The sequence below is a fragment of the Argiope bruennichi genome, chromosome 1 (genome assembly GCF_947563725.1).
Source record: "Argiope bruennichi chromosome 1, qqArgBrue1.1, whole genome shotgun sequence".
Classification (NCBI taxonomy): domain Eukaryota; kingdom Metazoa; phylum Arthropoda; class Arachnida; order Araneae; family Araneidae; genus Argiope; species Argiope bruennichi.
In genome coordinates this window covers 56,746,180-56,759,603 of record NC_079151.1, presented here as the reverse complement: position 1 = coordinate 56,759,603, position 13,424 = coordinate 56,746,180, and the positions used below count along the sequence as shown (strand labels likewise).

At 28.6% G+C, this 13,424-nt stretch overlaps 1 protein-coding gene across 1 annotated transcript in view; it reads right to left on the bottom strand.

Moving 5' to 3' along the window:
* Positions 1–11,554, bottom strand: part of LOC129971145 (GAS2-like protein pickled eggs) — an 87,743-nt gene extending 76,189 nt beyond the window's left edge. The window contains exon 1 of the mRNA XM_056084643.1: positions 10,842–11,554. Within this exon, the coding sequence (XP_055940618.1) occupies positions 10,842–11,537 (696 nt within the window). The 5' untranslated portion in view covers positions 11,538–11,554. The remainder of the gene's footprint in view (positions 1–10,841) is intronic.
* Between the last annotated feature and the right edge of the window lie 1,870 nt (positions 11,555–13,424).

The window sequence follows — 13,424 nt, the reverse complement described above, 5'->3', positions numbered from 1 at the left end:
AAAAATCATAACAACCACTTTTAACATAATTTTTTTTCAGTATTTCTTGTTTTATTTCTATGCATACCACAATATACTACGATGTTGAAAAATAAATTTAAAATATTTATTGCGTTTGCTTTTCTCAAAAAAAAAAAAAAATAATAAATCCATAATTACGTTTATAAAGAGGACAAAAAAAATTTCGCATTATCAATGAAAGAGATAGGCAGAAAACGTACACAAAATATATTTCCAATTCATGGCTTCCTTTTATTGAACACTAATATATTCTCGTGCCCCCCCCCCCAAACGAAAAGAATAACGAAGCGGCGTTTCTTAGAAAAAGATGGGTTGGGTAGGGAAGATTGAATCGTAATTCAGTAAAAAGCAACGGACCAGAAATGTCACTCAAACAAAAGCCCCTAACACCAGAGCGGGTGGCTTTTCAACTAATTGGGGTGTTCACTTTTCTTCGGGTTAAGAAATGTCAAAGCCTTATCGCCTGCAAACATTTCCGAGGACTTTACACTAGGCGTAACTCAACAGGTGTTATTTTTCCTCCCCTTTGACTACACTGCCTAATACTCTCTTTCCTCGTATGTAAGGGAATTCTTCAGGAATGTACAGAGAAGAATTTTGAATCATTATATGTAAGAAAAACACCATTGTCAGTTGTATTATGCTGAAACGTGTATTGGATTTTTGAATCTAAAATAAAGTATATCTTCTTGAAATTACCTATATGTTTGTAATTAAGAATTTCCCATAGGAGATATACATAATTCATTTATATTTCTTCGATGAATTTTTTTTTGGAAATATTCCGTTGTAAATGTTAACAGTAATTTTAAGTTTACTTCTTTCCGACCTTTTCTTATGCAAGAAAGGAACGTGTTTGTTTACGCTTTCAATGGCTGGCTGATTTCCGCAAACCGCTCGTTATCAAGAGAAATGCAGCTTTGAAGCAGACCTGATAAGTTAAATCTGGTTGTTATGAAACTAAGCACACTTTCTATGTATTTATTCTCTGACATATATATGTATATATCTTTCTGTGTTTCTTCAAATGCTCATTGAGTTATAAAAGGTTGAAGACTTGTGAGAATTTATTTTCAGAGCTATTTTATAGAATTACGCGTTTCCGTCTAAAAGAGAAAACTATTTTGGAAAGTTAACTTCTTTTTTTGAGAAAATATTAAATAATTTTTATTCAATATTTTAATTATTAATTCATCGTAAAAGCCATTGCGCAATTTCTAAGCTCATTTTTTAAGAAGTTACATTTATTTAAACATTATATTTTCAAATTCTAATATATGAGAATTTTCTTACAAAAAGTCTCATAAATTAAAATCTAATGAATATTTTTTGTTCAAATTGAGAATAATAATTTTTTTTAATATCTTTTTCAATTCTTGAACAAAATACGCAATCTGTGTATTTAGAAATATTCTATAATTGTTTCAATCTTTCAAAGCCGAAAAAAAAAAATAATAATAAAATTTCATGACATTTATTCGTTGAACCCCAATATATAAAGATTGAATAGTGATTTATAGCTTTTTTTGTACAGGAATTAGGTAATATATTCTTTAAGTTCTCTGCAAGATTTTGAACAAAACATTTCATAAATTTCTAATATACCTCCTTTTAATCAAAGAAACTCACTTTTTTCCCCAACTTACTTTTTAAAAATCTATTTTATGCAAAAAATCAACAGCTATTTTATAAAATTCTTCGAAAAATTCATCTCTGACGTAGTCACATATTTTAATAAAAATAAAAAATAACAACTTCATATTACCAATTTTAAAATGCCATTCAGCTTTGTGGAAGGTTAATATTTTAAAGAAAAATTTTGATATAAAATTAAGCATTTATTTCATTTTTTTTTTGTTTGTTTTTTAGGAGGGGGGATAAAATTAGTAGTGCAATTTAGAAAGAATTGTCAATTCTGAGAAAATGCAAACTGTTTCGCTTTAGCCTGTACAATAAAAAGAAAAACCAACTACTCTAAAAACAAGAGTCTAAAATTTATTTATTGGCCGACTAAAGACACGTTGAAAAAATATTCAATATCATAAATATAGCTGAGAAATTTTTTTTTTTTTTTCATGGTTTCGTTTCCTGATATCTCTGGCTTAGTGCCAACTGTCAGAGCATGACAGAAGTCTCGACAGGTGGTGCGATCAATCGCAATTCTTATGCATTTAAGAACATATAAAAATCCTTTTTTTTTTTTTTTTTTAAAGTTTGATTTGAATGCAAAACATGTCTTAAAACTCAGTCAATGTCACAAAAAGAACATATATTTTCTCTTCATTTTAAATTTTGACAAAAAAAAATCTTTAAGGCGATAATAATGGCGTTTTTACTACCTATCTCAATACTATAAATATAAAATCAAAAACGATTGTGCTTACATTTCGCTATCTAAGAATGCTTATGCATTTGATCTAATCTCAAGACAATCAATTCCAGAATTTTCCATCTAAAGCACCGCAGTTGCTGCTAGTTCAAATACAGGTGGTTGAAAACACGTGCAAATAAAAAGTAAATTCAGTTCGTTCTATAAAGTATGATGATTGTAAAAAGTGATTGACATTATACCAAATAATATATTGGAAAAGTGAATGACATTATAAGTTTAACATGTCACACCTTTACCTATCTACCATATACATTTGATTTAATTTTCGACACGGTTGAATAAAACATTAGCTGAAAACAATTCAAGCGTTAATAAATTAAATGTTGTAATTTTTTTTGTTTGGTAAAAAAAAATCTAAAACGTGCTCTTTTTATTATAATTATTTTCATTCATATATACACTGATTAAACTTCCCTTCTTTTTTTCTTTTTTTTTAACTTCAAAATACTTATGCTCTAGAATTATATCTTAAAATAATTTTGTAATAGAATTAAGAATCTAACATCGAGTATAAGGTAATAATTGATATATCTAAGGAAAGCCCCTTTATACCAAGAAAGTTATTTTCATTTAATGAAATAAAAATATATGACATATTTATTCGGAAACTATTACTAATTTTATGTATATGCAACAAGCTATCAAACAATCTTTATACAACACAATTTTTTTTTACACTGCATTGAGGACAAAAAAAAAAGTACTTTCAAGGTCAGTTTTTGAATTCCAATCCAATGTATTCTCGAGAACTAACATCCCGACATCAAAGATAACAACAATGCTTAATTTAAAAGTTTGGAAAAGTAAGTTAGTCGCAACAATTGTAATATGGTGGAATTTTCTAAATTCTAGCTAATATAGTCTAGAAGTTACAGTTAGAATATGAGAGAAGTAGTCTAATGCAAAGACTTTAAAGTACAAAATAAATAAATAAATAATAAAAAATAAAATTTAAAAAAAACGTAATATGAGTTAACAAATAGAGACTATTCATTTTGATTCAACCAGAACTGTTCTTGGAAAATCCCTGGAAATAAATTTTACGAAATTAAATCAATTCTTCTATTTCATTTTTTATTATTAGTCCTTAACTTATAATTAAAAAAAAAGTGAAAGTAATGCATATATAGATAGTTCCAAAAACGTGTCAGTTCGAGTGGCATTAATACACTAAAAACTACTGGCTACAGATTATGAAATTATAAGGAATTAATTTATAGAAATTATTTAAGTTCTTCAATTATTAAATTATGATGAAACAAAAACTTTGTAGATAACACTAAGAAAAAAAATATTATTCTTTAAATAAAAACACTATTTCATTCAAGTAATAATGTGTATTAAGAATCCTTTATGTCATTCGTTCTACATAAGTTAAGATTAAAATTGATTGCAAACGTTTTCTGGATAATGAAGGCTACATTCGCACAATTTCCGTTAATTTTTACAATTTAAATTACTTGTCTAAAAAAAAAATAAACATCAATTATGCGCGTCTAAAAAAAATCCTACAATCATAAGAGAAACCCATATTTACTTCTTAATATATCTCATCTTTAAATATTATCAACACGAGGCATATCAGTAAGGAAAGAAAGGGAAAGATAAATTAATCAGACCTTTTCCCAAATGATGTTGTTTATCATATTTATGGTTATCTCGTTTTTCCTGCACTTCGGAGGAAAGATAGTCTATACAGTTATTCCCATGAGTAATCTGGTAATGAGAACTTTCATGGACTACCGGTATCTGCAAGCAACTGAAGCAAAACAATCAAGGGAAGTTTTTATTTATTTATTTTGCACTCTCTGGCGATAAAAAGTGAAATGCAAATGGTAAATTGATGACAGGATCCATCTTCCACTTTTTTTTAAAGCTTTTTCTCTATCTTCTTCGACAAAATGAAATAAAAAAAAATAAAAGATTATTTACGCTAGCTTCCTTATTGCCACTAACATTCGCTTTTATTTTCAAATATAACAATGCAATAAAAAAAAAAATTTCAAAACGTATTTTGGCAATGAGATTCATTTTTTTATTAACCCAATTAGGGCATCATGATTTTGGAACTCATTTATCAATGTTGGTTTCGATTTTAAAACTTTAAATTATACGAAAAATAGCATTTTTGTACAAGTCTGGGAAAAAAATACACAAATAAAAAAAATAGGAAATTGATGATATCGGTTTGCATAAAAATGTGATGAAACAAAATTATATTAATGCGTGTAACACTAAAAAAATATTATGATCCTTAATTATTTTTGAAATAAAAGCAAAATTCAAAAGAATTTTAAATAAAAGCAAAGCAAACATTCCTTTTTTTTTTTTTTTTTTTTTTTTTTGCAGAAATCGTTAAGAAAATACATAATATTTTTATTGTGGATTTTTAAATTTATTTATAGTTATTACAATATTTTTTTTACACAATTATCATAATTTTTTTCAATCACAATATTTATTCAAACGTAGCCAACGACTGCTGTGTATATCAGAGTGAATGGCCGATCTTTTAAGAAGAAATGAATCCTATTGTGCATTATGTAGAATATTTTTACAATTTCTATTCCATTCATTTATGTCTAATTTTATTTTGAATGTGTATTATATGCTAATCGGATTGAGTTATATAGAAGACGATCTGAAAGTGTCCTTTAAAGAGAAATTGTTAAAAGAGACAAATTTAAAGACATCCAATGCCGAGAAATAACGAAATCAATCATTTTGATTCTGGAATATGCAGGTAGAAACGCTATATACATAAGATAGAGGGCGTTGTAAAGCAAGTAGTAATGATGTGGTATTGAATGTATGAATCAACGAATGTAAGTGGGATGTGAGGGGGAAGGGGGGCATAAAGCAATGGTTTATATCAACCATGTAAACCAAGTTAGATCCTGAGCTGGCATTTTTTGCTTTTTTTTAAAATTTCTAATTTATTTCAAATTAATTTAACAATTTACAAACAGTTTTAATTAATCTGTTTTCATTTTTTATACAAAAATAAATGTTTATTCTCATTAATTATTGGATTATAATTGAATTTTCAGGAGAAAAATAATTATAAGTACGAATGCAATTTTCTAAATATTCAGAATTACTTAAATTAAATTAACAATTTAAAAACGATTTCAATTAATATGATACTTATTTTTATATGAAAAAAAATACATGTATTTTCTCTTAATACATAACTTATGTTTTAAAAGAAAAATAATTATATTCATGTATATTGCTCTTGAATTATAACTATAATTTAATTTTTAAGTGTTAAAATAATTATAGTATAATTTTATAAAAATATTTCAAAATAACTATTTTTATCTTAAAATCATTAAAAGTCTTAAATTTTTGGATTTTAATAAAGATAAATTTTTTATAATAACTCAACGATGCTGTATTTATATCGGGAATTAAAGAGAGCAGCTCAAATAAATAAAATTATATACGCAAACATTCAAAATGTTAATAATCGAAAAGAAAAAGTAGAAAACAGGTGTTAAATTATGCAATGCATAGGCAGATGGTTCAAAATGTTTAATAACATACGATATGCTTTGTGCACAGCCTGATTTTCTGAAGAAAAACAAATATTTTTTGAAGGTAAATGAAATTTGTTTTTTATCCATTCTTTTTAGGTTTCTCTTGTGGATAATTATTATTTATGTTATTATTAGATGTTAAAATATATCTATCTCGCTTGAAATGTTTTTATAATTACTATTCTGTCTCTTGTATGTAATAAAAAATTAATGAAATATTATTATGATGTCAGTAGTTTAATTAACACTTATCATCATTTAAGTTATATATGAAATTATTTTTTCTACTTGAAAATAAGATTATAATTCAAGTATTATGAAAATGAATATTTATTTTTGTGGAAGATTTATTTTTAAAGCATTCATTTTTGATTGATTAAGGATTTAAATATTAATTAAAACTGTTTGTAATTTTATTTAAATAATATTTAAAAAGAAAAACGTGTTCATATATTAATTTTATTTTAAAATTTATAATTCAGGTATTCAAAGAAAATATATTTATTTTTCCATATAAAAATTAATATTACAATAATTGAAATTATCTTTAAAATATTAATTTAATTTAAGTAATTTTGAGTATTTAAAAAAATTCATTCATACATATAATTTTCTTCTAAAAATTAAATTATAATCCAAGAATTAGGAGACTTAAGAATAGATGCAAGCTGAGTCTATAATGAGTCATATTGCTATATTTCACTATAGTAAAAATTTTTTATATCCAAAACACATCTATCATTTCTATATAAATTTCTTATTAGAGATAATGATTTTCTTCAATTCCATCGAAACAGAAATAAAATTAAATTCGACTTTGAAAGAAAGGGTGAAAAGTTGAACAAAGGGATATTGCCGGAACATATGATTCCGGTTATGATATGACTTCATGCTTAGTTTGAACTATGCACACGCATATAAATGGCCCCTCGATTGACCGTGACAGCAGTTAGTTCCAGTATATTTCGCTTAAATGGACTGACTTCCTATCTCTTAATTGTCCACATATATAGATAAGATAGATTAACCCATCAGATGACGTTCAAAAATAAACGAAAGCACTATTAGTCAGGGACCTGGACTGACTCATCCAATACTGTTAAGAAACCATGTCCGGTTGTTTGTGTTTGTCACAAAAAGAGAGGATCGCGAACAGGAAGTCGGGATTGTCAAAAACCCACATTTTGCCAAAATGTTCTACTAGCATATTCAGATAAAAAGAATGCATTAAGTTTGCAGACATAATTTTTAAAAAGAGGTGAAGGTTAATAGGTATTTATTTAATATCCTTTTTTACTAGTAGGATTTCCCATTCTTGATATTAAATGTGGTTTATAATAATATATACAATAACATATGACATCAACATAAGAAAAATTAAAATATATATTATTCAAAATATAAAATTCTACGTTTTATTCATCCGAAATATTATAGCAAGATAATGTGTTATGTTTAATTTGTCAATCTTCATTTAATTTGTAAAATTTGCTGTTCATTATTAAGAAGTGGTAAGCATACACACACACACAAAAAAAAATGTATTTAATATTTTCATAACGTTTATAAGTATGAATCCAGTAACTAAGACAATGAAATATGCTGTTATATAGCTTAAAATATTATTAAAAAATTATTAAAATCGGAGAATGGATCATATTGTACAGAAATAAGAATTGGCGTAACTGAAAAGTTCTTTTTTTTTTTCTTTTAAATTTTATTTTTAAAGTGGAGTAAAACTGGTTTATGTACGATAATTTGCTCCAATATTACCAAGGAGAAATGATAAATTTTTAATTAATTTAAAATTGAAAATCCAATTAAAATTTCGAAAAATGCATTCTTAGAGAGCACATACTATCCCAAAAAATAACTACTTGTCAGAAAAAGATAGATCTAGCCCCAACAGTTAGGCCTTGAGAGCATATTGAATGAATTTTTTTTATCATGTATATTGCAATTTCCACGTATTTAGTATATCAAACTATAAACATAATCGCATTAAAACTTTGTCTCCTACTGATAACAACACATATTAATCTGCTAATTATATAACACGCAGTTAGCATATTACCAATCCAAAATAAAAGCTTGCTATTTAATTGCGGATGTTTCCAAAACATTAATATTATTTCGACGAAAACAATGAGTAATCGGACTCTCTCAACAATTAAGTGTTCATATAATATATCGCGTGACATATATTTCAAGGGCCAACTAATTAGCATTCCATCCGGCACTGTTTGCAGATGCGAGAGACAAAGGGGGAGGGGGAATGAAAAGGAACTGATAAACCCTAAAATCAATTAATTACATTTTTTTTTTCTTTCTCACTCTCCTGGGAAAGACAGGAAAGATAAAAATTTTCAAAATAATAATAATAATACAAATTGCGTCATTGTTGTTATTGTCCAATCCTTGATACTATCATTCTTAATTCCTGTCCGCTTAATACTGCTTGAATATCTTTCTTTCTTTCTTTCTTTTTTTTTTTAGTTTTAATTTATTCCCAGTAAGCAGTGATATTATTGATGCATTTAAATCAATAATAAATCGTCTTATTACTATCAGTAATATTTTTATGCAAACACAAAGCAAAAAAAAAAAAAAAAAAAAAAAGTAAATAAATAAATAAAAAATAAAAGGAGGCTAATGCTGATTAACTGTGACTGCTACTATTATTAAACTTACAGAGTTTATGATGTATCACGTTTGAGTGTACCTTTATTTCTTAGGTAGCAGTTGCTAAACGCAGGACTATTTTAAGAAAAAGTGTCGGATTGTAATATCGTTATATCAGCTGTATACTTTGTTGTTTATCCAAGTTCTTATATATACGAAAATGGTGCAATATATGATTCTTTTTAGAAGGGTCATAATAAACTTAAATTCACCTCAAACATATGAAACAGAAAAAGACTAATTCGTTCTTTCTGTATATATTATATTAGGTTATACATAAACATACTTGATCATATATAAAATTTTAAACATTAACAATGCACTGCTTTTAGCATACGGATGGCGCAGTATGGCCAAAAATGGCCCTTGTTCCAAAAAACTCAAATCAATTAATCAACCATTCCCTAAAATCTGTCACTTATAGTAAACCGAGTTGGCTTGCATAATAGAAAATCTGACACTAAAACAGCCTTTACAAATACCAACAAACAAATATGTTCCATATTTAAATACTTCTAAAATATCTTTTGCATTTTATGATACAGAAAATCGGAGGAAAAATAAAACAATGAACAAAGCATAGATATTTTCTAATAACGTGTATAAAAACGAGCACCGTATCAGTAAACTGCGCAGTTATAAACAAGTCAGAATCAATTGAATTATTTTTACTTTAAAACACTCTTTCGTAATTGATAAATAATAAGTTAAAAATCAATCATTGTTCCATAAAGAGAAACGAACAAACGCATTAAAAGAAGGTCATTTTAAAATTTTAAACTCCAAGGCTATGTCATTATAGCTTTAAAACTAGCAGCTAGAGAGGTAATGATATAGTAATAAATTCTTAATTGTCATTTCTATTTTAAAAACAAAGATAATCATAGCAGTAATAATATCAGTGTTTATTATTAACGTTGATTGTCACGACTAACATAACGTTTTGATTTGCCAACAAATATTTCTGTTGTTACTTGATTGCATTCTTTTTTATATATGAATCGGACATGAAGTTGTATTTGTGCATTACACTGTTTATCAAAGATAAGATTGTATGTTTCTAATCAAAGAATATATTCCTATAAATTTAATTTTTCTCTTGAATTTTAAAATTTTGGTTTAATAACTTCATAATATTCAAAAGTTGCCGGCCATATGTTTAATATCATAAATATATGGCTTTATATTTGGTAATATAATTTTTTTGGTAAAATTCCGCACTCCCCTAAGGGCGAAACGACAATGGAGGGCTAGTCCTTCAAAAGAAACTATGGTTCGGTCATCATATCTTCACAAGCCCATAAAAACTATTAGACTGCAATATTATTTAACTAAAGCTGCATATGTTTTACTAAGCATTTTAGTTAGTAGTAAGGTTTCAATATAAGTTAATGAGTATTACTTCAAATTGTTTCTTTTTTTTTGCATAGATAAGTTTTCTTTATTGAAAAAATTATGAAATTAATTTATATTCGTCCATTTTAGTCACGGACTAATATGTCCTATACACGGAAGTATACACGCTATACACGAAATGTGTGCATGATTATAAGGGATGCATAGATAATTTTACTAAAAGATGACGCGTGAATATTTCTTTGCCCACGGACGTCAGCCTTTCCACATCATACCTAATAACTATTATTCATACCTATACTATCGTACCTATAACTATTAAAATGTTGTGTTAAAATGTTAAAAAAACAATAATTCAGAGTTAAAAAACAAAATATTGTAAGTACCTACTAAAGGATGAATTAATATGAATTAATCAAAGTATCCATTATAACGTTAGAATCAACGCAGACCATTTCACATATGTGTGTCAATGAAAATTCCCCCAAGACTTCAGATACATTTTATCAATCGGGAAGATTCTGTCTTCCCTTTATTTCTCATCAATTATTACATCCATTCATTATCAGCACTAAGTTAATTCGAAACTAGAATGAAGTTCCGACAAACGCAGCTAGTCCAGAAGCAATCAGGAGGAGAAACTTAATCCTTACTAAAACCCAGACATTCCAGACGCACACTTACGCAACTGTTTTGATCTCGATCGCTCCAGATCGGTGTAAATGTCGCTCCACCGTTCCGTCAGAGCATGCGCTCGGGAAACACATTCAAAGGGGCTTTGAGGTGGAATTGTCGGGGCTTCTTCCAAGCCAAAAAACGTGGTTGAGAAAAAAAATAGATGGACTTACCCTCTCGTGCAGAGATCTCAAGTCGTTGGTGACGATTTGTTGTTGGGGTGCCTGCGGTGTCCGGGGCGTTGCTAAGGGTTCGGATTCCGAATCATCATCGGCCTCGTGTCCCTCGTCCGAATCTCCCCTCAGGGACAGTGACGAAGGGGGCGTCCGATTTTCTTCGTTCGAATCATCCCTATGTGCTGCAATTTCCGCGTCGATCTCTCTCTCCATTTGCACCAGCAGGGGCGCCGGCATCCCGAACTTGGTGCCCCGTCTTGCCACCTCTAGGAGACACAGCACCACGTTCTTCTCATTTTTCCTCATTACCAAGTCGTCTGTTTCGAATAGGAGGCATTCTTTGATCCGCAAACCCTTCCGGCAGAAAACGATGAAATTGTGGACGTTGTCCCTGGCATGGAAGGTGCCCGGCTGCACCTCCGGTCGGTACACCACTTCGGCGCGGCACTCTTCCCCGAGGGTCCGGCCCCGGCGTTTTGCGGAAGTGATCACGCGGTTGGCATGCCTGCACAGGACGACCCCTGTTTCCAATTTGTCCATGAAATCGTCTGCGGTGATAGATAATTCATAAAGATTCTGCAGCCATTCGGCCAGATCCTCTTTCATGGCGTAGAGATACTCCTCATGGCTGCGGAAGGGGCGGAAGGGCCGCGGCCTCCGCCCGCCGTTGTCTTCGTCTTCGAACACGGCCATCGACTGAGGAGAAGAGAGAAGTTGCGGATCAATCCCGCAGCGCGCCGTGCACGTGACCACTGCGCCAAGCCGACAACGGTGACCTCTGGTGGGGAGATGGGGAAACGGGCGAGTGACCGGCTGAATGAAATTCTTGATAAGGTATTTGGAGGAAAAGTAATTATTAGTGTCGCAACTCCAATAAGGATCGTGTAGAAATAATACTAGTGCAGAAAATTAACAAAATCTTCTTTCTGTTTCTTGAACATTTGTGCGAAAAATAGTAAAAAAATTTTTTTTAAAAATGAAGTTTGCGGAATCTACCTATAAAAAGGAGAATGTTTGTATGTCTTTTATGCAAAAGATCATTTTTAATAAAATTTGTGTACACATGATGTTCAAGGTAAAAAGAAGATCACTGTCAACTTTTCAAAAATCCACAAATTAATTAGAATAAAAACTAATTAAAAATTTAGCAAGTTTCTAGTTTTTTTTTTTTTTTCAATTTAATCGTTTGAAAATATTACTTTATAAAAATGATTTACCCTATTTTAAAACTCAAAAAAAAATTGATTATATCAATTTCATTTCCGTGCTACTTTCCCCTAATTTAATAAATTTCAAAATTCATTTTTTGATATATTTTGAAATAATATTTTTATTGCTTTGATGCAATTTTCTCTCATTTCTTATTCAATTATACTATTAAGTTGCATGCTTTTTCAGTGTTTAATTTAAGATTTTTTAAAAAAATATTTTTAATGCGCCTTAACCCCGAAGTAGGATTTCCATTTTCAGTTTTCTTTCGCAGTAAGTCCATTTTTTAAAAATTATTAATTACTAAAAATGTTAACTATTAGAAAAGTTAATTTTTAAGGCAACAATTCATAATATCGTATTATTTTGGAAGCATAGTGCATTCATTACTCACTTTAAATAAATCAAATTTTATATAATTATTACAATATAATTTCATAAAATTTGATTGATTGAAGTAAAACTCTAAAATAAATCTATTATTATTAATTTTTCTCTTAATAATTTTAATTATTACGAAATTGGAAAGAATTGATAATTAGTTCAGTTTAATAACTAAAATCTGCAAATTATGCAACAAAATATCTTATCATCCAAAAGAAATTCTTAAATGTGACACAGTGAATTTCTATTATGTTGAAACTTTGAACATGCCCCTAAGAAGTTATATAAGATTTTAATACAACGCTTTGCTAACATAACTAACCAATCAGAATGCTCTATGTGTTGTGCATGTATAATTTCAAATGAAACTATCTTTGGTTTGGCTAAGATATAAATAATCAAAATTGGTTGACATTAGTAAATTAATATTATAAATAAGGCAGCCGTACAGCTAGTCATCAAAGGTGGCTACACATGAAAAAATATACGAAATAAAAACTGGTTATTCTCAAACCAGATACAACTATAAACAGTATACATAAACGCCAAAGTGCAATTTTTAAAATATTTTAACCTTGATCTTAGTTTCACTAGAAATTAATGCGATGGTTTCTTGCCCATTTATCGAATGTCAAAAGAGAAATGTCAATTAAACTTTGGGATCCGACGGCGGTCTTGTAACATGAAAACAATTGCAATGTCTCAATTAGTAGTGGATTTAGATAATTTGAGTATCTGGTATTCACTTTGAAGTAATATTTATAATATTATAATGAGATAATTTTAATAAATATTTTGAGGCATATTATGAATTTCCTTTTTTATCAAGATGATCAGTTTAGTTTCGTACCTCAACATATTTTAAACATGCTAATGGTTTGGGTTAAAAAGGTTTATTTTATTAATTTTACCAATGTATATTTGAATTTATTTATTTATTATGACTCCTGATTTCCTGGTATCGACATTTGTACGCAAGATTATTGA